This window comes from Platichthys flesus, chromosome 5 (assembly GCF_949316205.1).
Source record: "Platichthys flesus chromosome 5, fPlaFle2.1, whole genome shotgun sequence".
NCBI lineage: Eukaryota > Metazoa > Chordata > Actinopteri > Pleuronectiformes > Pleuronectidae > Platichthys > Platichthys flesus.
In genome coordinates this window covers 22,869,929-22,896,548 of record NC_084949.1, presented here as the reverse complement: position 1 = coordinate 22,896,548, position 26,620 = coordinate 22,869,929, and the positions used below count along the sequence as shown (strand labels likewise).

General features: G+C 44.2%; 1 protein-coding gene across 4 annotated transcripts in view; it reads left to right on the top strand.

Annotated features, from left to right (window-relative positions):
* Positions 1-6,542: 6,542 nt before the first annotated feature.
* Positions 6,543-26,620, top strand: part of fat1a (FAT atypical cadherin 1a) — a 73,094-nt gene continuing 53,016 nt past the window's right edge. For all 4 annotated transcript variants that reach the window (XR_009920776.1, XM_062388751.1, XM_062388750.1 and 1 more), the window contains exons 1-3: positions 6,543-6,682; positions 8,262-11,551; positions 23,537-23,851. Coding sequence is in view for 3 of the 4 variants with exons in the window: in XM_062388751.1 (XP_062244735.1) it covers positions 8,266-11,551; positions 23,537-23,851 (3,601 nt within the window). In the remaining variant the exon portion in view is untranslated. The remainder of the gene's footprint in view (positions 6,683-8,261; positions 11,552-23,536; positions 23,852-26,620) is intronic.

The window sequence follows — 26,620 nt, the reverse complement described above, 5'->3', positions numbered from 1 at the left end:
AATCAACACAAACTGTTGAGATGTCTGAATGCGGGGGAAACTCAAGTGAGGATGAAATAAGGATCCACGTGGCGGTGCGTGTTATTTTAGTTCACGGCATTCTGTAGTTTCTCAGATGCTAAAAATAAATAGTTCATTCAGCTTTCTTTAAACATCAAAAGGTCTCAGCTTCTCAGATGCAGCGCTGCAGTGGTCGGCAATTTGTTGTAGAATATTGAGAGGAATCCAAAGTAGCGTTCTTAGTTTCTCCACAAACATACAGAAGCTAATAGAGCAGAGACTATAATCTGGATGGAGTTTCATGTTTTACCTCCTTTAATAATCTCCATCATCGCCGCTCTTTCTTCTTCTCCAGTGACTACGGATGGACTTTGTTCTCGGGGCTACCGAGGCGAACAGCTTGTTTACAACACGTGATGAATCCACTTCTGTGATCCACCTGGGGGACTTCTTCAGGGACAGCCGTCTTATTTGGTGTATGAACCAGTACATAACAAAGGGGCTTCGTTAATGCAAATGCAGTCAGAGTCAAATATAGAGTTTATGAGCGGGGAAGGGGGGGCTGGTGATCCCCCCCCCGAGGATATGGCAAGTTTTCATAATCGCTTGTAACGCGTAGAGAAACACAGATAAATAAATAATGCAGTAATGTTAACTCTCCAAACAGGTTGCTCCAGAGGTAGCACAGTCTCTTCTTGTGTCATTTCTTTGCAGGGTGGGGGTGGGGGGGGGGTAATTACGGAAGCTTCTACAACCAAGGGGCTTTGCTAAAATAATCTCCTGCTTTGCTTGAGGCAGCAGAAGACTTTATTTTCAGAGCGCAGCAGTTTGTCTCGCGCTGCAGGGGAAATGTCAATTGTTTATTATTATTTCCCGTAGATTTCTTATGTTATTTTCTATAAAAATAAATCCCCCCCCCCCCGCCTGCCAAAACAGTGTCAGTTACATTGTCGACACAAAGAATAAAGCCCCAAACTCTTAGTTTTTGTGTGTCGCGTGTTATTCTGCGATAATGTATTCTCTTCTTTGCACAAAGGCACATCCCATGACACCAGCTCAGAGAGGGTCAGTGTCTTTACTTGAGGACACTTCAGCGGGGTAGATATTGAATTATTCTAATCTCCTTTACAGTTAAGCTCTGCCTTGAGATATCAGATTCTACACTGATTGGGTGGTGCATGGGAGAAACAGATACCTGGGTGCTCTCTCCTGCTGGAGGCACACCACAAATCATCTGTATCTTCTCCGGATCTCTATCCAGTTTCAGGTTGCAGGGGGAACATACAGCTTAAGACATTAGTCATGGGAGGAAAAAAGGGAAGTAACTCACTCAGCATGCCGGTCCACGCCTGTTACGAACATCTCTCACAACAGGAGGAGAATCTTCAGTTGGATTAGGACGGTTTTTAAGCGGAAATTGAGCCTGCAGTGCGGGACGTGGGAGAAAATATGTGGCACTCTATCAAAAGGAGGCATAGTGACTTGAACAGTGAATTTTCTGGCTCTATTACACACCAGTGTGGCACATGATGCAGAGGCTGACGGGTCAGTCATCAACCTATCGCACTGCAGTCGGAGATAGACTCCGTCTTCAACCACAGGTCTCCTGCGTGAAAAATATAAGTCCCTCCTCAGCAGAGTTTGGCAAGTTACTTGAAAGATGGAATCAATTAATCATTACATGTTACATTCCATTAGCTATAGCACCTTTGAGGGGGCTGGAGCCAATCCAAGCTGACATCAGTGGTACACTGTGGGTATCACAGGGCCAACGTAACATCCTGTCCTCTGGAGGACGTCCACAGAACTGGACCTGGACTCTCCCCGCAGCCTTTAAAGCACTGGGAGATTCTAAACTCAGATTTTGTACTTGTGCTCTAGTGCTTTTTCATCCTTAGATGTTTTATTCTTTTTTTTCTTTAGTTTTGCCTCTGTCACATCATCAGCACACCCACTCACTCGCACTGAATCCTCCTGAGGATGTCTGGAGGTTCTCTGGAGTTCAGTGCATGTCTGAAAGCAGCTGTTTAGATAAATATTAACACCTACAGGCAATTTAGAGTCTCTGATTAACCTCCCCTGCATGTCTTCGGACTTGGGAAGGATGTTGTAGTAGCCTACCTGCAGATAACCCACACAGGCACTGGGAGGGGGGGGGGGGGGGGGGCTCTATACAGAAATGCCATACAGCAGGTTAATAGAGAGACTTCATGCTATGTGCTGACCTATGCACCACCTAGCCACCATCATTACATGTTCATCCATTGAAAAAGTGGGTAATTATGCAACTCAACTAATGACTTGTACCTGAAGCCCATTCGTGGATGCTAGCTTAGCATTGGTTAATCGTTTGTGTCTGTCAACTGAAAGCAAAGACATCAAACTGATATCAACAATAGGAGGAATATGAATATGAACGACATGACAGATCGCTAGAAGTTAAGACACCTGGGTGAAGTATAGGTAAAAAATCCTGTCTCCTCCATGTTAGCAGATGGGACATGGGTCAAACGGAAAAGTAAAAGTACACATCACATTTTTCTCAGACATGGTTTCTGTAACTTTGGTTCTTCTCGCTATTCTTTCTGTAATTTTGGTTCTAACTAGTTATATAGTCATAATTCTCACCTGAGACTGACTCATGATTGGTCAAGTGGGAGCTAGCGGTTCCATCCCCTGATCGCTGTAGCTCCCAATGCAAGATGGCAGCATTCGATATGGGATATTTTACCTTCATTTCTGAATAGTGGTGCAAGTCCATGGTTAGCAAATGTTTAAGTGCAATAAAGATGTACATAATTCCAATTTCAGCAGTGACTTGCTGCCCAACACTGCACCTTTAAGCCTCCTGGTTTCAAGTTGTATTTAATTACTTCTACGGAGAAGATTTAACTAGTTATTAAGGGGCTGGAGGGGCTCGCCAATGCAAACACTATACACATCCATCAGGTCTATTACACACAAGGACCTGACCCCCAGCAGCCAGGACTGCAAACACTTGGTGAGATCAAAGCGGTGGAACCAGCCCTGGGCATCACCTGACCTGAATTCAATTAAAGCTTTACAGGCAGATCAGAGGAGAAGCTAGGAGAGAGCACGAGAAGAAAGAAGCTGTTCCAGTTACCGAACACTGTCTAAGACAAAACTGAGAGCGAGACAGAGGAGAGACCGGGAGAGGACAGAGAGATGAAACACTACACACTTGCTCTCTGACACACAAGCTCAATCTTTCTCACCCTCCCTCCTTCCGTTCTGCACACACACACACACACACACACACACACACAGACGCACACACATCAAGCCCATAGGTCTCATTCGTTTACTCAGCCTGTGGGCAAATGTGACTTTAATGAGCCGGTGCTGAATGGACATTAGGCAGAGATTCTCACGCTGGACTCCTGGCCCCGGCAGCCCTCTCTGCTGTGGCATTTTTTGGCAGCCACTTCACAGCACGGTGTCAAGTTTAGTTGTTAACCACATGTTATAGAGCTGGATGAAGACACTTCCTTCTTTGGTTTTCAAGGATATTTAGCTAAATATGATCACTATTGAAAGAGGATCGGTCATATCCTCATAAGTTGAGAAGATTATATGAGAACAAATGTTGTGTGTTTGTTGTATTTAGGGTAGAACCAACACAGACACACTGCCGGAAACACACTGAGCTGAGCATGCAGGGAATGAGGGAAGAATCCATAGCGTCAGAGCCCCCTCTCAGACTGAAGGTGCCAGATCCGGTGTGTGTTTGTGTGTGTGTGTGTGTGTGTGTGTGTGTGTGTGTGTGCGTGTGTGTGCGTGTGTGTGTGTGTGTATCTTCAAGGACATATTACACAAGCTACTACTTTCAAGCTTTGTGGTTTTTGAGGGGATGGATTTCATTTGCTTTTGGATGTAGATAATAGTAATAACAATAAAAATGACCATGTAATTAAATGTTTTAAAGGCTGTTGCTCATTCAAATTGACATGAATTAAACCAGGCCTTAAGGAAACTCTGTGGTTAAAATTCTAGTTTTAATTGATGCCTTACATTTTGAGAGGTTTAGATAATTGTAAACGCAGAAATCCATAAACCAAGCATCAAGGCTTCAAGCTGAATCACTTTCTCCATCAGATGTGGATGTGACTTCCTCTCACACCGCCCCCTCAGCAGCACCTCTCCGGAACGGCGGAGCTGTAGCCTGGCAAATCACGACTGAGGCGCTTCTTCCAGTATTTTTAACTTCATGGTGTGCGCTCCCGTGAGGACAGGTTACGATATTTCCCAATATCACCAGAAGGCAGCGGCAGCATGCACCTCCACCTGAGCCACCGGGAGGTGGAGGAGAGGAGCGAGGCGAACCGCAGACCCCGCGCGTGATGCCTCTCGGGCGGATGATCGCAGAGCAGAACGCTCTGAGACTGTGAGACTGTTGAACAGGAGCAAAGTCCCACATTGACTCCAGCAGAAGCCACGCGGATCTTGGGGATGCGCGCAAACCGCATATACCAACCAACGTCAAGATCTATGTGAAGGGGGGGAAGTTTCTGGAGAGACCACCGGCGATCGTCCAGCTGGTCTGGTGAGTAAAATTTGAAAACGTGGACTCGTGGATTCGTCTTCTACATGAGGTTGGAAGGACTCTAGAAAACTTTGCTTGCAAGTCAAGGGGTCTTTTACAGGGCGTTCACGCACAGAGAAATGCGCGTTTCTGTCTGTGTGACTTGTGCCAAACGCGCAATTACGCACGCTTGGCGCAGCCACACGCTCGCAGAAGACAGGAGCTGTTTAGGTGCAAGTTGACAAGTTTTCAAGCCGCATGCAGCGCAGGCTTATTTTCTGCAGGCGCACACCAGCTGGATCACTGCAGTCAGTCCGGGAAAGAGCAGTGAGACAGCGCCATCAATCGCATAGCAGCCACACTCCTCAGCGCCTGTGGTGGGGAGGTAGTGCAGAGCTTTGATGGCTGTGTGTATGTGTGTGTGTGTCTCCGTGTGTGTGTGTGTGTGTGATGGGATCAGCGCCTTCATGGCGACTGTACCTCCTCCATCATCAGTCACCCTGTGCCAATGCCAACAAACACAGATCCACTGGGTGCTACATTTCCAGCCAAACCCCAGGCTCCTAAAAAAAAACCACACACAATATCATTAGTTAGAATAATGAGAAGAGGATAATCCCACAGAATTGCTACTTAAACACATAATTTACAAAAACAAGCCAGTGAGGAAGTATTATTACCCTATTTGTCATCATCGGGGGTGCAGGTGCCCTGAACTGGGATTTCATTTGCAAAACAGAGTTAATCCACCTTTTCACCAAGGAGGACATTTGGATGTGAATTCACAGGTCATTTGTTTTTTCTCGGCACAGCGAGCATTAATTATTGCCTAATTGACAATATGTTAATAGTGTCTCTTTGCTTACCATCAGGTAGAGGTCATAGGAAACTAAACAACCCCCCCCTCCCTTTTTTTCCTCACAAATAGCATGTGGGTTGTTTGTGCTGCAGCTGGAGAGGTGGATATTGGATTAAGGTTAGTCCCATTTGAGCAGGACAAGGTTTTGCTCTTTGCAGTTATGTCTCACGTGGCCGAGCCTGAGGAGGAATTTGTTGTAAGCTCTTTGAATTTGGGTTATTATAGCGAGAAGCTAAGATTATTATGATACATGAAATTGAGCTAGAATGCATAGGTCTACAGTCAATGTTTTGTAGAGCAAATATAGCGGCAATAAAACAATACCAGTAATCATGACCATTATGTTAGCTTAATCAAAAATGGCATTTTAAGAATATTGGAACATAAATAAATCTCTGCTTGGCTACAAAACAATACCAGTAGTTAATATGATATAATTCTAATTAATAGCATTATAACAAAATTCTGATATATAGCATAAGTATGGAAGTAGAACTCGTAAGTGTTTGTCATTCTCTGGTGATAAAGACAAGTTAAAAATCAAAAGCTTCACTCTGGAGCAAAAATCTGTCTTTATACTCAAAAGGAGTAATAACGTCTCATTTATCGCAATCATTATCAGTATCGATGTATCGTCCAATTTAGTTAGTATAAATCAAAAATGCTATTTCTGGAACCTTTTGACATAAAAAAATCAGTGCTGGGCTACAAAACAATATCAATAACTATCGTGATATGATTTTCATTAACACCATTGTAACAAAATTCTGATATGTAGCCTATCGATATAATTATGTAAGTATCAAGTTATTGATCGACCTCTGATTTGGAAAAGTTTAAAATCACAACCTCTACTCAGGAGCAACACTCTGCCATTAAACTCAAATGGACATTAACGTCACATTTATCGCGATAGTTGTCGGTATCAGCGTATCAGCCCCAATTTAGATCATGTAATCAAAGCACGCGGCACGGAGCGCGTGCACCGGGTTGCTCCTGCTGCCTGGGCCGGTAAGTAGATCCGGGCGTGCGCAGCGCGGAGAGATACGGCTCCAGTGCGGGAGAGAAAGGGAAGCGGTGGAGGGAGGGAGGGATTGAGAGAGAGAGAGAGAGAGAGAGGGAGAGGGAGGGAGAAACAGAGGCTACCCGGCGGAGGAGGTGGTTGTAGCTGCCGGAGTAACGGAGAGGAGAGACGGAGCTCCGTGTATTACCATGCCGAGATTTGGACTTTATGAACTACATGAAAAACCTCCAAGCCTTTGAGCCCGGCGACAGTAGAGGTACGTGAATCACGCGCTGCTTGTGCGCTGTTTTTTCTGCGTAAAGAAAGCTTCGGCATCTGTGAGGGGAAAAGTTGAAGGAGGTTAGTTCGGCTGCGTTTTGTGGGAGAAACGAGCCGCTGCTGCTGCTGCTGCTGCTTCTCTCTGCGGCTCCAGCAGAAGTTTACCCTCAGCGAGTATAAAGCTTTAATATCTGGTTTGGTTCCGTATTGAGTGTGAACGCGTCCTTTTCGCTCCGGGATCAGTTTGGACGCTGGTTTGAATTTTTGAAAGGTTGAATTCTTTTCTTTTCTTTTCTGGAGCAAACGGCTCCTTCGGCTCGTGAAGTGAACGGCTCCAGTTGGGGGAGGGGGTGAGGAATGGAACGCTCTTAAAGCGGCTAACTTCTTTACAAAAAGGATACTTTGTGTTTCATCAAAAGGAATTCCAACGTCACAGGGAGAACATTAAAGTAGCGAGTTGAAAGTATCTCTGTTGTTTCGAGTGTGAAAATAAGATACAAGTTTTACTTTAGAGTTTGAATTCTTCTTTTCTCTCTTTTTTTCTTCTTTACAATGGTGGTGCTCGAGCAGATGGTGCTTTTGTACCTGCAGGCGACACTTTAGCATTTTAAGGTGAAGCGAGCTCCACTCTGTCACTCATTAACCGCACTGATAACCAGACCCGGCTGGGGTAACTCTGACACGCCAAAAGTAAATAATGTGGCTTTTTTATTATACATATATACACACACACACACAACTCCAGACATGGCAACGTCCTGCTTTTATTTGTCTTTGTATGGACTCCCTAACCCCCCTCGCCCCCCCCCCCCCCCCCCCCACACACACACACACACGCTGAGCCCTGAGATGTTATAAAAGATGCTGTAAAAGAATGGACGTGCAGTTTTAAAGCCGTTTTCTCAGTCATCTCTCCGGTGATGGTTGCTCCGTGAGGTTGCAAAGATCCCCCAGTGTGTTTTGATTTTTAAACACACGGCTGATTAATGCACTGCTGCAGGAAAAAGTCCAGTGCGGTTGCAAGTTGTTGAAATGCAAAAAGTTAATTTCAATAAATTGTTGAACCCATCGTGGGCGATGAGGAATCTAAATTTATTGCATTTCCATGGCAGAGAAAAGGGAGAGCAGCCCTTAAATGTGCACTCTTAGGTTAAAACGACTTTTTTTATCAACAGGGAAATTAAAGATTTATGTGTTTTCATAAGGCCACCTCTTCCTCTGAGCTTATTAAGCTGATATTTGGATAAATGAGGCACTGCTCTTGTGAAATGCACATAGTTGCCATATGGCACAGTGCAGACATGGGGAGCAGCCTGACTTGCATCTTGTCACCTGACCGACTCCTCTGCCTCATCCTGTCCACATGGAGCCTATTTAGCCATTTATCAGCACCAACCATCGCATGCCATGACATTTAAAATGTGGGGTAGTGCTCAATGTAATAAAGGAGTAAGGTGTGCTGCATTAAACCCGACCAGGCTGCTCACACCGGGAGCAGAAAGTGGCTGAATGTTGAAGTTAATTAGAACTCTTTGTATGATCATGACATTTACAATTGTATTTTTGTGTCTCTCCAGGTGGATGAGTGAAGATCACGGTACGATAATGGGGAAGCACTTGGTTTCACTGCTGGCGCTGCTCCTGCAGCTGCTCTGTGGCTGCGCAGGGAACCAGAGGACGCTGAGGGAGGCCTCCATGCAATTCACCCACTCAGTTTACAACGCCACCATATACGAGAACTCTGCTGCTAAGACTTATTTGGAGAGTCATGTCAAGATGGGGATCTACATCACTGACCCAGCCTGGGAGGTACGGTACAAAATCATCTCTGGAGACAATGAGAACCTATTCAAGGCTGAGGACTACCTGTTGGGAGACTACAGTTTTTTGCGAATAAGGACCAAAGGAGGCAGCACTAGCATTCTGAACCGGGAGGTTAAAGACCACTACGTTCTGACTGTCAAAGCTTCAGACAGGAACACCAACATAGAGTGTCGCACTAGAGTTTTGGTGCAGGTACTGGACACCAATGATCTGAGGCCTCTCTTCTCACCAACATCCTACAGCATCTCTCTGCCGGAGAACACGTCCATACGCACGAGTGTGGCCAAGGTCACGGCGACTGATGCCGACATCGGTACGAACGGGGAGTACTACTATAGTTTCCGAGAGTGGACGGACATGTTTGCGGTTCATCCTACCAGCGGCGTGGTGACACTGACCGGCAAGCTGGACTACTCTGAGACCAAGCTGTTCGATCTGGAGATCCTGGCGGTGGACAGAGGGATGAAGCTCTACGGCAGCAGCGGCTTCAGCAGCATGGCGAAGCTCACAGTGAGGGTGGAGCAGGCCAACGAGCACGCCCCTGTGATCACTGCAGTGACGCTAGCCCCCTCTGACACAGACCACGATCCGACCTTTGCTATTGTAACAGTGGAGGATAGCGACCAGGGACCAAATGGAGAGATAGCATCTCTGAGTATCGTTGCTGGCGACCCTCTTCAGCAGTTTAAGGCTGTGAGAAGCAGCCCAGGCAGCAAAGAGTACAAAATCAAAGCGGTCAAAGACGTGGACTGGGACAGCCAGCCTTTTGGATACAACCTCACTTTACAGGCAAAGGACAAAGGCAGCCCCCCTCAATTCTCATCCGCCAAACTGGTGCATGTCACGTCTGCACAATTCAAAGTGGGTCCTCCTGTGTTTGAAATGGCTGTTTACAGAGTGAATCTGAGTGAATTCGCCCCTCTTCACACACCTGTCACTATGGTCACAGCGGTGCCAAAGTACCCACAGATAAAATATGCTTTTAGACACAAATCTGACAAGAGCAGATTTACCATCAATCCAGATACCGGCTTAATCAGCACAGCTGGACCGATCAATGCTGACGTAGCCCCCCGATTTGAGCTGGATGTGATCACGAGTGACACAAAAGCCGCAGCGAGAGTCATCGTTGACGTGATTGATGTGAACAACAACGCACCCGAGTTCCAGCAGACGTCTTACGATGCCATCGTGGATGAGAACGTACCCATAGGGACCAGTGTGGTAACTGTTAAAGCCACTGACGTAGACAGAGGTGAGAATGGCTATGTCACCTACAGCATTACCAACGTCAGCCCTCAACCGTTTGTCATTGACTACTTCTCCGGTGTCATCAGCACCTCAGAGGTCCTAAATTATGAGCTCATGCCCAGGATTTACAATCTCCGTGTCAGGGCATCGGACTGGGGATCCCCTTTCCGCAGAGAGGTGGAGGCATCCGTCAAAATAACATTAAACAACCTGAACGACAACAAGCCCCTGTTTGAAAATGTGGACTGTGAAGTGACTGTGCCGAGAGACCACGGCGTGGGAGAGCAGATAACAACAGTGTCTGCCATCGATGCTGACGAGCTGCAGCTTGTACGGTACAAAATGAAAGGTGGGAATGATCTCGATCTGTTCGAACTGAACCCGAGCTCCGGCATGCTGTCCCTGAAGCACACGCTGAGCGAGGGAGAGGCAGCTAAAGTGTCCTTCCATAGTTTACAAATCATTGCGACCGACGGAGAGCACGAGACTCAACCGATGCTCATGAACATAACTGTTATCACGGCTCGCAAGCCCGTCCAGTTGAAGTGTGTCGAAACCGGCGTCGCCACCATGTTGGCTGAAAAGCTGCTTTCGGGCAGCAAAATCCACACTCAACCCGAGCCGGAGGACAACTTCATGGATGTTCACTCGGTCAACAGGTACACTCCTCAGTTTGCAGAATCCTTCCCCAGTTTGATAGACGTGAAGGAGGACCTCCCTGTCGGGGCTCGGATCGTCCACTTGAGTGCCACGGACTCCGACAGCGGCTTCAATGGGAAACTAGTGTACGTTATCTCAGGCGGAGACACTGAGAGCCGTTTCATAGTAGATATGGAAACTGGTTGGCTTTTGGTTTATTCTCCTCTCGACAGGGAAACGGCAGACCATTACACCCTCAACATTACAGTTTACGATCTCGGCATACCACAGAAATCCTCTTCACGCCTCCTGGATGTTAAGATTCTCGACGCCAACGATAATAGCCCCCAATTTTTGCAAGATTCCTACTCTGTTGAAATAAGCGAGAGCACACCTGTTGGGACAGAAATTATCCAGGTGGACTCGACAGACAAGGATCAGGGAGATAATGGAGTTGTCGAGTATTCCATTTTTGGAGGCACAGATGATTTTGCAATCAATAAAGCCACTGGTGTGGTGACTGTGATGAAGCCGCTGGATCGGGAGCTCCATCCGGTTTATGTCTTGAAGATTACAGCTCATGACCAGGCAGTGAATGAGCCACAGCTAGTGTCCACTGTGGCTCTTAAAATCACTCTGGAAGACGTGAATGATAATCCGCCTAAATTTATCCCCCCTAATTACCGCGTGAAGGTGAGGGAAGACCTTCCCATCGGTACCATAGTCATGTGGCTGGAGGCTCACGACCCAGATATTGGACCTTCCAGTCAGGTACGATACAGCCTGATTGACAACGTGGACGGGCATTTCGAAGTCGACAAACTCAGTGGTGCTGTGCGGATTGTCCAAAACCTCGATTACGAAACCAAACAGGTGTACAACCTGACGGCAAAGGCTAAAGACAAAGGGAAGCCCATATCCTTGTCATCCACCTGCTTCATTGAGGTGGATGTGGTGGACGTGAATGAGAATCTGAACAGACCTCAGTTCCGGTCATTTGTGGAGAAGGGATTTATAAAAGAGGATGCTCTTGTCGGGACTTCGGTGATGACTGTGACAGCTGAGGACGAAGACGGGGGACGAGATAGAGAGATCCGATACTCAATACGAGATGGATCCGGCCTGGGGATATTTACCATCGATGAGGAAACTGGTGAGTGTCTATTTCTCTGTGTCACAGCAGAGCTCTCTGAGCTTGTAATAATTTCTGAAATAAGTTTGCATCAGCATTGGAGTGATTTGCATAAGGAAGGTTTAATGCAGCGAGGGTTTACATATTCATGTCACGCTGTGGAACAATCAGCAGTCTTCCAGGAGACGGGTAAGGTTCCTGATTCCAGTCATATTTCTTCTTTGGGAGAATTGACGGCAGGAACAGATGGAACAGCTGTGTCTCAGACCTGTGTGGACATTCCTGAGTTACTGTTGTGGTCCTAAGGAGATGGTGGGAGGGAGCTCACCCTCTTTTCCCCCAGTCAACCTCTCACTGTGTAAATACACACACTCCCCCTGAAAACAGTTTAAATGTATAAAACGGGTAAACCTGTTGCACCTAAGAATATAATATTCTAATGGCTTTTATAACAGAATATTGCAGTGAGGGTAAGAACTTGCTAGTGAGCGTCTTATTTATGCAGCTGAAAGTATGTTAATAATTGCTCAGCTGCCTTGAATGATTCTAACAGCTGACTCAAATTAGTTCAAAATAATCAGTCTGGAATTTCAACCCAAAAACCCAACAATCACCTGATTTGGATGTTTCTAACTTAGTAACCACATTCTCAGACGGCTTAATGTGATTTTTTTTCTTTCATTTTAAAATCAAATTTCCCCTCTGCATTATACATGTTTAATGTCTAAATGAGGCTTTGCATTATAATGCATAATGCATGGGTTTCTCTCGGCACAGGTAATCTCAAAGGTTCTCATCTGGTCTCATCTCAAAAGTTGGAATTGCAGCTTCTTAGACTGCCGCTTACTTTTGCAGCAGTTAAATTTGTGTATGTAGTTTTTTAGTTGAGTGTTTCCTAAAGAAGAATCTGAATTATTTAGTAAGTTGACAGGAAATCACCTCAGTGAACCTGTTGGGAAATAGCCTACTTTCTTTTGCATGTTAAATTTAGCATGAGGAGATGAGCCTTTATAAAGGGTACATCCTCTGTGGCTGTGTGTCGGCTGTTAGGTGTTTAAAGGCCGTAGAGCTTGTACGTCTGATCTAAAAAAAACGAGATGCTGGGCTTCAACTAGGGACTGTGATGGCTTCATGCAAGACTTACTGTTCAGCATTGTTTTTTCCTCTCAATGTCCTGAATTGAATATCAACGGTGTTCTGATCAGGATTCTTGGGCCGATCCCTGATGGTTTAAAGTGATATTGTCCGACACAGTGCCTTTGTCTTAGGTGATCCAAGTGACCACTTATGATCTGATTTCTCTTCCTCGCTCTATATGCCAACAACACTACAAGGCTGAATCCTACTCAGAACTTAATCAGTAAATGTCAATTATTACTGTTTAATTTTACCTTTTTTCAATCCAGCACCACATTAAACTCCTACATCAGCCTGGGTCTTTCACCTGCCCTGTCAGCACCTGCAGGAGTGATGCTGTGCAGGATTTTTATAACTGAACCATATGAGCAGAGTAGTGAAATTTGACATTTTCACATCACAGATAGATGACGAAGAAAGGCATTAATACCAGAGAAAGGAGAAATGTGCGTCCTGCTCGTCGCACCACACAGCATCTGTCCTGCTGGGCTGTGACAGGCTCTCACCAGGGAGTCACAGAGAGTAGAGGAGTTTATACAAACCAATCAGAAAACTCTCGATAGCATCTATTTGCAAATATACACGTACATTACCCTGTTTGCAAAGAGGAAACGTGCTTTTCACACAAAAAAACAAATAACATGTTTGCTGAGTTTAAAAGAAGGCTCAAATAACTAAGAATACCTTGTAGACAGCGTTTCACAAAGTTTATTAAATATCTCTTTACCCAACAACTCTGAAACGTGCATGAGTTTAAAGGGAGTCTAGTGATATTGTGGAACACAAACATCTGCTGCTTGTGAGCACCCATATAATGTACTGCAAGTAAAATGTTGCCATGTATAGTGCAGTTTTATGATGGACGGCTGTTCTGCTGTGTTCCAAGCGTGCCAGCGACTGTCTTACTCCAAATCCTGTGTAGGTTACAGAGTCAGGGACTCGGGTTTGATCTTAAACTTAATCCTAGAGGCCTACATTAAGTGATTATCAGAGGTGCAATGATAGGATTGTCCTGGGTTGGGTCCTGTTATTATGGATTACATCTGAGGTCAGTAGACAACTAAATACAGCCAAGGTGGTAATGCCCCTCCTATGATTTCACTAGATGCAGGGTGTGGTTTGTTCGGCTACCAAATGCATTTAGAATATTATGCTCCCTAAAAGGGAAATATAAGCATGGGTGCACACCCCGCTGTGTACTCGGTGCTGCAGCTGCATGTTGTGAATCTTAACCAGAATGTTTTAATATGGTTTAAAATTAGAAAACGCATGAAAAAGTGGAGTCAGGAAAAATGCCAGGAGCCACGCACCTTCAGTTGAGGAATTTGCTTTCCACAGTGGGAACTGGGAAGGAGTGGAGCCTTTTCCTGTTTTACTTGACGCTTGTAATTCAAAACCCTCGCACATGTGTTTGTTAAGAATACACCAGTCGCTCGCACAGCCCTAATCTGTGCTGTAGTGTCTTGTTTCTTCGATCAAGGCAATATAAATCCCCATCCTTTCAGCCGTTCCTCTTATAGTGGCGTTCACAATAACACCGAAACAACAATGCTACTTTGTGGGGAGCAGAGCGTTGATGTGGAGAGCGTCTCACTCTGTGGTTGCTGATGCAAGAAGACAGAGAATGATTTTCATAGAGAAGGTGTATCTAGCAAATGTATTTCAGAGCTTGCCATACTCGTTACCCACTTCACTGCCAAACCCTACTCACAACAGGCAAGTATTTGTTTTTGGGGTTTGTGAGGCATTATGCGATTATATTTTTAAAATGGTCTGCACGGTCGCTGTTGGTGTCGTTTTTTAATTAACCTGAATTTAAGTCATGGAATGTTTAAATTCAAGCCACGTCCTCTTTTTTTTCTCTAAGATATGTCTGCGTTCTCTCGTCAGACGGCTCAGTGGGTCCATGGCAACTGTTTGCTCAGACATTCTCTTTTTTATTAAAAGCTCTTTGCTCACTGGCTCATTGCCATCTCAATTTAAACTCGCTCTTATCGAGACTCTCTGCCAGGCCCCTGCCCCCGTGCTGTAGACCAAATTCACCATTCCTCACTGCAATCTGATAATTTGTAAACAGTCCTACGATTTCTGGAAGATAACTCTGAGCAATTTAACCGAGCCTGGATAGAGAAGAAAGTTTCAAAATGTTCGCCAACTTTGCATTTCATCAGAAACCAAGCAGGTTACTTTCTAAAGCATCCAGGCATTAGCGTTGAGCCCTTTTTAACTAGCTTTTTAGGAATGTATTCACATCACACAGTTGCCTAAAAGACTTCCTGCAGCAGGCACCACCATTTTGTTCTTGGGAGGGAGCACAGCTTCACTTGTGAGGACTTCTATGCTATAAGTGGCTCGCTGCTGGTGTTTTACACGTTGGGGTTGTGGAGGTCAACTGATATAGGTTTTCAGGGATTATGCTAATTGGGAAGAAGTGTCAAATAGCAAGCAGAGTGACTTGTTTTTTTATATCAACCATTTCCTTTAAGGAAGAGCTTTGTTGCTTGTGATATAAAACCATTGAGAACTCTGCGAAAAGATGCTGGTACCCGTCGGCTAACTAGAAGTTGGTGAACCAACAGAATGACTGTGGTGTAAATCCAAAAGAGCAATGCTGATAATATGTAGGTCAGTAGAGGAGAAAGCTGTGAGGATTATAAAGACCACTTATAGTGGTATTCATGTGAAAAACAAATGGAGATCAGATTCCACTGCGAGTCACAACAGACCTGCGACAAAACAACGCTTATCATGATACAACGACGCCTGGATGACATCAAGCCTGACAGCAACTACCTCAGGAAGGAACATCAACAGCTCTTTGTTTTCATTACCAGTGAGTAACCGTCTTCTGTCTGGGGTGACTAAGACAGATTGTGTAAACCAGGAAGCTGGACCAGCTCGTTCCATATTCCAGGATCCAGGGATGTTTAGTGAAAAGGTCCCAAGTTTAAACTGAAGGAATTCGGACTCAGTAGTTTTGTACATTGGTCCAAACGTAAATCTAAGTTTGTTATGTAGTTCAAAGATCAGGGAAAGGATGATGGGTTCTGCTTGATTGAAGACGCACTTAAAGTAAAGGCAATTTTATTATACTGGCCTATTTCCTGGTACACATCCATGTACATTCTTCAGTGATAGAAAGGTTAAGACATCAATCAATGAGTGAATATCAACCAATATAGGTCACAGGAGAATTAATTGGTTCTTGTGCACCTGGAAGGAAACAATAACCTGTGTTTCCCACACATTCATTTACTTGCGGCGGCCCAACACAATCTCACAATTGACCGCCACGTATTGATTTTTCTATTTCTGACCATTTCAAACGGGTAAAATCGTATTAACAGCGCGCACTGCATTGATTCATGCAGATGGTATGGAGCTAGACACACACACACACACACACACACACACACACACACACACACACACACACCTGTATACACAACTGTTGAAGACAAGTTGTTCCTCAGTTTGAAATAAAGTCCTCCAGTACACAAGGTGACCAGAGCCGAGTGTATTCAGTCGAGATGAGACACAGATGCTGATTGTTTAATGTATGCGCTGCCCTTTCCTGCTGGGTAATGTTTTGCATTGGCCTTTCAGTTGGAGCCGTTTGCTGCCAGCACTGCAAAAGCTTTCTTTAGCAAAGCAAATTAAACAGTTTGATGCAAAATGACAAAGTCCTATTAGCTTGTTTTTTTTAAGATTTCCACAGAAACTGTGCCCGTCACTCCTTCACTTCTCCTCTCATCTCTTATTAAAGTAAACCAACTCTTTAAAGAAACGTAAAAAGATGAATTCTTGTTTAGTCGGTCTTTTTTTTTATCTGTGATTTGCGAAAAGCCGAGGAACCCCCCGGTCGCCTTCTGTCCCTGATTTCCATTCAGTCTATATGTCACAGATGAAAGTGGGACTGCAAAGTGGCACATGATTCCAAATAGTCTTTGCTTGAGCGCTGTTACTGGGGAGACGGGTCCAGGAATGTGCAGCGGGACAAAGTTGATTGTAGGTTGCTAAATGAAAAACACACTTTCCCTCGTTAAAAGTATGTTGGTCTCTCAGTCCATTAAATCTTTTTAGAGAACCTTGAGGCGGCCTTGTGCAGAAGACGTGCTTCATTGTGTGTTAATTCATGTCATGCTCTCATGAATTAGATTAATACTTTGTTCCACTCTTGCTGATTGTCTGTGGATGGCCCTACTTACTTAGATTTGAATTGATTTAAATTAGATTTATTTAGTTAAAATACAATGCTCCAAACTATCTCATAATTAGCAGCCAGTGTTAAATACTTACTTAAAGCTACTGAGGCGAACCACTTTGCAAATTTATCCAGATGCTGGTATGAATAGTCTTAATGCGTGAACATTTTCGGGTATTGTGCTGTATATTCGTCCCTATTGAGATTTGTGTTAGCCTAGCTTAGCATATACTGTCTACTGGAAAAGGTGATAGACAAACTGGGTTCCCCTCTTTCCAGTCTTATGTTAACTGGTTGCTGGTTGAGGCTTCCATATTTAGGCACATATCAATCTTCTCAAGCTCTTGGCATTAAAACCAGATTACATTTTTGTCAATACCTCCATTCTCAAGTGAATGTTTTGTTGTTGTTCTGTTATGCCCATCAAAGATTGAATTAATGCACCATGATAGGCTTCACTGGTGGGAAGCCAGCAGGACACCATGCTTACTGGATGGATATCTGGGACAGATTGTGTGTGTGTGTGTGTTTTGTTTCCCTCTCACATTATGTTGCCCTAATGAAATTGTGTGGTGTCAGTGGAAAGTCTGCATCTTTAGGGCCACCAGAGTTTATTGTACACAACAGGATACAATACTATCATATAGATACTAACACGGACATGGATTGTTAATGTAAAGCTATTCTGTTGGTATACAGAAAGTAATAAAAATGGCTCCTGTGTTGTCCTCATTGTTATCAGAGACGCAGGCGGCGAGCACTTCAGGACTAGGGGGTTTATTAACTGCGTCTAAATAATATTGTGATATTGAATGAAGGAGAATTGTTGGGAGGCCTGTTCAAAGGCCTCTGAAATAACACTGCTCCCAGTAACAATGGAAGCTTTGTATCCTCAGCGTCAAGTCCCGAAAGCTATCTCAACTGGAATTAATAGGCAATTTTTTTTTTGTTATAAAAAGTGGAAAGAACACCCCCCCCCCCCCCCCCCATTCAGTCATGCATCACAGACGTGTAACAACGGCATCAAAAGAGTTTCTGTTCAGCGCTCACAAATAAATGATTTTCTCGTTTTTCTTTGGATGCTAGTTTTTCCATTATAACTAAAAAAAACACTGTTGAATATATTATCAGAGCTGGCTGGGAAACTGTTTGATATCCCACCGTTAAACAAACAAACAAACAAAACAAAAAACAATAGGATCCCACTGATATACAGAGCATTGGGGTTTTCCATTGTTAGGCTGGTGAAATGATGGCGCTCGCCTTAAGCACCGTTCTCCCTTAACCCGGCAGTTGACCGCCATTTCTTCTGCCAGTAATGACTGTGTGTGGCGTGCACGCTGATGCATGAAGTGGAAATGGCTCACCGGCCCCATAGACTGTAATTGTTTGTCCAGGATATTGAAGAAGACGAGCATGGACACGCTTTTTACTGTGTGCGATGCTGTATCATCTTTATGATTATCTCTAAGACCTGTACTAAGGTATTATGACCCCTGTGCGTCCTCCAAACAAGACACAGTGTCTCATGAGTCTCAGTGAGGAGAGGGACAACATATAACCGTTGTCATAGCAGAAGACGCACAGGATTTTATGCGTTAATAAATATCTGGAACCACAGAAGCCTGTACGCCTTAGCACGTTCAACATACCCACGGTATCTTTTTTTGTTATCTGGCCTCACTAAGTCTAACAAACATAATCAGGCTGAGCTGTCACGCAACAATGGTTATCAACCCAGCAAGGTTTTCCCTAGTGCGTCCGCACAAAGGCGGTGGTGTTTGCAGCATATCAATGAACGCAAACATGAAGCCCCCCCCCCCCGCTATTAGAAAAGCATATTAGATAATGGAAGATAACTGTAATATTACACTAATGCGAAGAGGATAAACACAGAAGCTGTTTTCAGACATGGTTCTGGACAGTATTTGAGTTTGCTTTGCAATTGAACAGACATTTTATTCCAGAGGATTTCAGGGAAATGCCCAAACTTCAGTGCCTGCCTGAGAACAGCTATAGCCTATGAATCACTCCACCGTTGTGCACTGACATGATGAAATCCATGGCTCCAGGCAACGCTCTTGACATACAACAACATAACGTTTCTATTTGCCTCGGACTACACCTTTAACTCTTTACGTTTTTCAAAGGATTCAGATATTTATACCAGCTGGCCTTACGTCTTTGAAAACGTGGATCTGGGATGCAGATGTCTGGGAACTACGGAGAGAGATGTGGCATTAAGTTGCTGGGTAACAGAAAAGCTTAGTTTAGGACTTTTTGTATTACACCAGGCCCTACAGCATGGTGGTGGAATTCAAAGCATTTTGCCAGGGCTGTGGAAAGAGAAGGGGGGGGGGGGGGGGGGCACTGAGAAAGTTTATGTAAGCATGTGAGTTGGAGGCCTGAGAGGGCTGAGGAATGTGGGGAAGGGGTGAGCGGAATTAACAAAGGTAGTTCAAAGAAAGCCCCTTCCACGTTGCAGCTTAAGAATGAGGGAGTTGGGAGAATCGCAACTTTTGTAGGTCAACGGTTGAACGTCAAATGCAACCTCCGAAAAATGACGGGGTTAATTTTTTGTATCGACAGCAATTTCTATATTTAGCCCTCTACCGTTTTCCCTGGGCATGTTGTGACATGCGTGGAGAATTTTCAAGCAGCTTCTCTGATGCAAAATTTCACCCTCTTCAGACTGTGGCTGTGCGTTTTTTCACCCCCACAGAATCCTCTCGTTGTGTGTCTGTGCAGGACGTTCACTCAAGTACACTCATATGTAAAATACCTGGTGCACTCGATGGCTTTCGAAAAGAGCAGGAGGGAGAAAGCAAATCTGGCAGAGGCCGTTGCACCGTCTGTTTTTTTTTCTTCTTTCTTTCTTGTGGCCCGAGGGCAGGTTTTGCTTCTGCCTTACTGGCTAGGCTAGGTATATGGGATGGGTGTGGCAAGTAAATTCTTCAGATTCATCTTTCATGTGCTTTGTTAGGAGCTGCTCACCCACAGGCCAGGGCAGACATGTCTTCATTTAAAGTCCTTTTAAGGTCAAATCTGTGTGGTTTTTTTTTTGGGTGCCTTCTTGGATAAATGTGATCAGTGAAACTGAAAAAAGCCTGACCCTGGTGAGAGTGGCCTCGCTCTGCTACACTGAGGTTTGCCAGTCAAACACTTGAGCTCTCACGAGTTCACTTGGAAATCACACAATAGACGGCGAGGCCCTTCTTGTGGCTCATGCAAAAATACGAGTATCACAGTTTTACTCCAACTGCTTAAAGTAACCTCTCTCACCACGTTCACCTCCTCATTCATCTAAACCGATCTCGTTTTAATGTCCCCCTTCCCCACTAATTTCCTCTCTGTTGGTGGCCGCAACATTAATTCCCTTATCTTTTAGTGTTTCTACTCAGGATGCCTCACACGATCATTTGCATTCCTTATCTCGGTCTTAACGTTTTTGCAATTTCCGGCACGTTTTCCTCCGGCAGCGATCTTTATTATCCGCCGCAAGTTGTCGGATGCAGCGTGTTCATAAATTAGTCATCAACGTGTTATTTAATTTCTAAATTATTTCGATCAAATTATCCTGTTAGGTCTGTTAGTCTCATTTGAGACATCTCTAAACGTTTGGTTGTGTTTTCTCTCGAATGCATTGTCAGTTTTTATGACATTAGTTTGCAGATTCGTCTAATTTGCATTCTTGATATATAAACTCGTATTGTTTTCGCCGTTGGACTCCCGGCTTTAGGAAACACAGGGGGAACTACCTCTCCTCCCTATTCCCCGACTCCCCTTCTTATTACGTGCTTCAAGCCACGTTGAGAGCGCCGTAATGATGACTAATGACAAGAGAGAATCCCAGGCCGAAAAAAATGCAGGGATGCTAAAGCAAAGCAGGGCGAGAGAATAAATCAGCCGTAGCCCCAAAGTGTGTTAAATTTGAGATTTTTTGTGACAAGTCATTTGGCGTGTTATCTCTTTTCCTAAGAAATCTTTCATTACCGCAGGCGAGAGGTTCGGCTGCTCTCACTTACTCTCAATCACAGTTCCTCACGTTACGGTGTGTGAACAAAGGCAGCAGCAAAGAGACGTGTCTGTGTAAAGTCTTCAAACCTATTTATCTGGGCTAAATGTGGCAAAGAGTCATTGCAGAAAATGGACAACACCCATACCTGGTAATGACATGGGTGTGCTCGTACCATTATTAACTTTAGTTTTGCAATCAAATGTAGCTGTAAATCCTATTGCTGCTATCAAAGTTATTCAGGTTTCACAGGAAGACACTCATTAATGTTTTTTTGAAGGCCATCAGACATGTCAAAGTCCAGGTTTCTGATCAAATCTAACAATGGCTCTATTATATTTGTCCCAATCTTCATTTTTATTACTTACCCTATTGCTCTTCTTATTGCAAAATGTGTTCTTGTGAGAACGGCTGACCTGAAGGTTGTCCGTGTTTCCATTGTCTGGAAGATATCGGCGTGTTTATGTTTCCCCTCATGCAGCCTTCAACTTTGTGCTTGTTGAAACAACGGGACCTCACACATGCAAGTTATCCAAATACTAAACTGTTGCTGCATTATCTGGGGGGGGGGGCTCAAAAAACCTTTTCAAACAAACGTAATGAATATTGATGTGTGTGTTTATATTACACTTTTTTGGAGAGAATAACCAATCGGGGGGGTAACAGTTATATTATATCTTTCACATCCCTCTGAGTCAATTGATTTCCACACTTAATGTGTTTGTTTGAACAGCAGAAACTGGTCGTATGGAAAGATGTGTGTTTGTGTGAGGCGTCAGAAGTTTAACAACGCAAGACAGGAAAAATGGAGAAAGCTGATGATGAGAAACGATGGAGACTAATGTGAATGTTCTCATTCATTAGTTGTGTTAGAAGAGGCTTTTCGCTGTCGGCTCACAACTGTCAGAGAAAAACAAGGGTTTGTTTATAGCCGCTTGGCTCTCTATCACTTTCATGTCGTCATATGTTTCCTGCATAGAAGGAAAAGACAGAGAGAAGGGAGTCAAAGGTTTCAGAGTTGAAACAATAATTGAAGACAGGTTGGCCCCTTTAGATCTATCAGCCGGGTTTTAGTCATAACAGAATAAAGTAATCTGGTCAAAAGTAAGGATAAAGCCTCAGTCGGATTCTCCCATAGTCATTTGTGTGGCTGTTAAGACCCTAAGTAAGACGTAGGCATGCGCATACATCCTGTTCCTCTACTGAGCACCTGGTGAGTGCTCGTAAGTGGGGTCGGACGGAGATGAATAGCACTAAAGCAAAATTCCCTCCTGTGAACTTGGCTGTTGGCTTTTCCTCGGGAGGATCAGTGAGGGCATTCAAACCGCTCGTCAGCTTCAGCCCCGTAAATATCTTAAGTCATGTGGCTGACAGACGTTACAATTGCTGTAGAACTTCAGTCGAGCATGTCATTGATCAGGGGATTAAAATGTCAACTCCAACTGCATCGCTGTTAGAACCAATCACATTGCATCTCTGCGCCATATTGATACAAAACTTCACACCTGAGCTATCAGTGTCACTAGCACGGTGCTGGGGGGGGGGGGGGGGGGGGGGGGGTCTTTTCATCAACTCCTCTCATCGTCTCAGACAAGAGATTAGTCTGTTTCCTTTACATTGGTGTGGTGTCTGAGCAATACATCCATTTGAGCTGAATCGAGTTTCTGACAACAAACATGGTGACTGTGGAGCAGGATGTGATGATGTGCATCTTCAGAAAAAGGCCCCAATGCCTGGGCAAAGTTAAAATCATACGGACGCCGGTAGTTCCTCCAAAATGTAAAAAGTGTCTACTACTGTATTATCCCACCTATCCCACCTCTAGTGTATTCATATTTATATATATTTATCTTGCTCAGTGTATTCATCATTGCTATATCATACCTTACCTCTTATTACTGTTCATATTCCATTTATATTTCTAACTGTACTTCCTATTTATTTACATATTCCACTATGCACAATACTCTGCACTTTTACTGCCTTTTTTTTGCACTTCTGGTTAAATATTAAACAGCATTTCGTTGTATATGTACTTGTACTGTGCAATGACAATAAAGTTGAATCTTATCTAATCTCTCTTATTGGCTATCCCCCCCCTCATAATTTCCACTGGTACTGCTCTGTTCCGTCTGTTTTTGCTGTCGCTTTCAAATCCACATGAAATATAGGCGGAGTACGGAGAGAAGGCTCCGTCCGTTTCCACACACGTATTTATGATGAGCATCAAAGATAAACTTTAATTCCATATGTGCCCTTTTTAGTTTCCTTCCAAGTTGCAGAATCTACCCGTCCTCCACTCTTCCATTTAGCCATTGTCAACTTTTAGGGTTCCCATGTGTCTGCAAGTGCTTTGTTTTCTCAGCTGAAGGCTACAGCCCCCAAATGGCAGTTAAAAAAAAGCGAGTGTAAACAGAAATGGCTGTTGTCAATATACTTCTTTGACACGCTTCAGTCGAGGTGCCTTCAATCAAACTCCACATCTGCCTGTTTGGAGGCAGCTGGTTTCCGAGCTTGTGTTTTTTTTCTCCTGATTTCAGAGATCAGTGGTTGTACAAGTAGTAATGTGAGACTCGGGGGATGTGTTGCACATAAAAATGTTTCCCCCTCGAAAGGATTGCAGACTTAAGAGTTTGTTTATGTCTTTCAGGTGTTATCCGCACACAAGAGCTGCTCGATCACGAAACCAAGTCTCACTACTGGCTCACGGTCTACGCCATGGACCGGGGCGTGGTCCCGCACTCCGCCTTCGTGGAGGTGTACATCCAAGTGCAGGACGTCAACGACAATGCACCGCAGACATCAGAGCCCGTCTACTACCCGTCGGTCATGGAGAGCTCGCCGAAGGACGTGTCAATCATCAAGATAAACGCGGTGGATCCGGACGACAAGGCCAGTGATAAACTCACCTACAGGATCACGAGTGGCAACCCCCAGGGATTCTTTGCCATCAACCTCAAGACAGGTGAGATTGCTGTAACTTGTTCTGCTCAGTTCTCTTCCCCCTGTAAATTGCTTTTTATAGAGCAGAGAGGCCTTGGTCCGAGTCACAGACTTGTATTCTCTTTCATTTGTTAAATGTTAACCTTGAAGGTGGCTGCTAGCCTGAGAACAAACTTGAAAGTACCACAAAGAAATCACCTCACATGGCTTAGATTGGAAAGGTGGCCTCTTTTCCAGCGCACGGTTTATCTCCTTAAGTGAAAATAGTCTTTTATCGCTCTTGTCACATATCTCATCCATTAAAGTAGGGATCAGTCTTACTGATTGATGAATCTAAATGATAAACACGTTCCACCCTTATCTAAAGACACCGACTTCTTTGAAGGTCATACATGTGGGAAAAAGATTGTCCTACAAATTAAATTATCCTCTGTGACTCAGGGCGAGGTTGGGAGATATATACCATAGTGTGCGGCTGACAAAGTGGTGGGCTTCTTCCGAGGTTCCTGTTTCCTTTCCTGTGAAGAGGAAGAGCCGTGTGAACATCATATTTTAACCCAGGACAGGAGTGGGTTGAGCCTACAGGGTTTTTTTCCACTCTAACACTCTAAAGTGTGTTCTCATATGCGTACTCTGGAGATGGTGTGATGATTAATATTTCATTGGGCTCTTTAAAGTTGCTGGAGCAGGCTATGTTTAGGTGGATAGCAGGAAGAAAAAACTTAATAGGTGCAAAGTGAAGCCCCGTGTAGAGATAGAGCTTCTCTGTAAATGTACAGATTTATTCTTGTTGGGCAGTTAAATTTACTTCACTGAAGAACTAATATGAAAATACTAAATACATTTTTTTTAGTAGGTTAGTTAGTTTAAGCTGCTTATAATTATTTTACTAAAATCGAATACAGTAGTTATATGAGCTCTTTAAACTCTGCATCCACCTCGTGAATTTGTTTTTCTTTCCTACCTAACTCACACACCGGTCTCTTATTGCTTTAAATGCAAGTGCTCATTAAACTGAAATGAGGAATGGGTAGTGAAGCAGTTGCTCCAATTTGTCTTCCCTGACGTGTGTGGTCCTGTTTCCCGAGGTAGTCACATCAACAAACCGGAGTTATTTTTGTTGGAAGTTGCAATGTGAAATTTTCTGACCAAATAAGGATTCATCATGGAGCATGCCTCCCAAACAAGCCCCGGAGTAGATTTGGGCTCTTCCCAATGTGCAGGAAAAGAAAGAAAGTAAGAAGGAAAGAGAAAGAAAAACGAATGACGGAGGAAAGAGGGGAACCTTAGGTTGTTGTTTTGTCTGCAGGCACGGCAGGCTCAACTTACATATGCTGATAACAAGTGTGGGATGCTGGAATTAAAAAAAAAGAAAGTGCTAGGAGATTTAATATTTATCTTCTTGCAAGGCAGTCATGTATAACGCTGTTTCACAGGCAGACCCTGAGCTGCGGAGAAAATATCTCTGCAATTATTTGTGTCTCCTAGGTTTATATAAATATATGTATTGTCCTTGTGTGGAGGAGTTACCTGTGATAATACAGAACCAGAGCTGGAAAAGAAACGTTTAATACTTAAGGAGCTGCTCTCAAACTAAATGGTTGTTGAGTGCTGGTTTTTCATTTCACTGCAAGATTGCATGTTTATCCCTTCTCCCTCAAAAGGACGGAATCCTATGATGATGAATTCTTCATAAATTATACCGCCATAAATACCCATGATAACTTTACACCGCATCACTTATTCAGTAGTTGAAGGAAGTCTTCTAAGCCAACATATCTGGAGTAAATATTTCCTTCTACCGGGATTACTGAGTATTTATGAAGCTTATGGTCAAGTCCACTGTGGGCACTGAGCTCTGTACAGTATCTTTACATGGTTCCCTTTTAAAACATGTCCGAAGAGGCTGGCAGTGCAGAGGACACTGAAGCACGAGGATAAGACTCATTCATGCATATCAAAGCATGTTAAAACTTTTATCAGTGGGACACCAGAGCCCCTTGTGTAAGGGGCTCTGGTGTCCAACAGAGGGGTTTGAGCAAGGAAAGATTCACTAAATCACTGCTCTGAAGCTTTGTTGTTTTTCTTCTTCTTTGTTTTTGAAGATTGTGGCCACGGTTGGAGGTAGAGAAGTAGTGGGGGGGAGAAAGAGAACAAGAGGAAACAGTGATTTATACCGAGAGACAGTTAAAAAAGGCAGCAGCATTCATAACTGGCCATTTAATTCCAAAGAATTAGGATTTTTTTATGAAATATTCTTAATTTCTGCAAAATCTGTGGCATCAAACTAGAGCAGAACGGGCCCAATATCGCTGCACATTATCAACTCAATATGACATGCACCCGCATATTACAGGTTTTTGAAAATGTTTAAATTTACAACATGCAAGCCCCGTAATTACATGTTCTAAAACTGCATTTGGAAGCCTGGGCCCCGTGTTGGCATTTCTACAAAGCTCCGCACAGGGGTGGGAAGAAGGAAAGACGTTAAGGCCTGTGTTTTGTGTGCGGGTTCTGGGACTTTTGTAGGCATGTGTTCCAAGCTAACTAACTAGCCCTCCATCGTGGGCTACGGCCTTGTGCTGCCAGTTCCAAGTGTCCCGTCAAGGCTGAAACACATTCGAAGGTTTAGCTTTGACGCCTTGGGTGGCGTTGGTTAGCCTTTTACCCACACAGACGCGCGGTGGCTTAGCAGAGCACAGCATGAAAGGCTCAGACCTAGTGTACTTCTGCCAAGTAAACACGTCCTGCTGTTTTGGCTGTCCTGGCTTAGGTTTGTCATTAAAAGTGC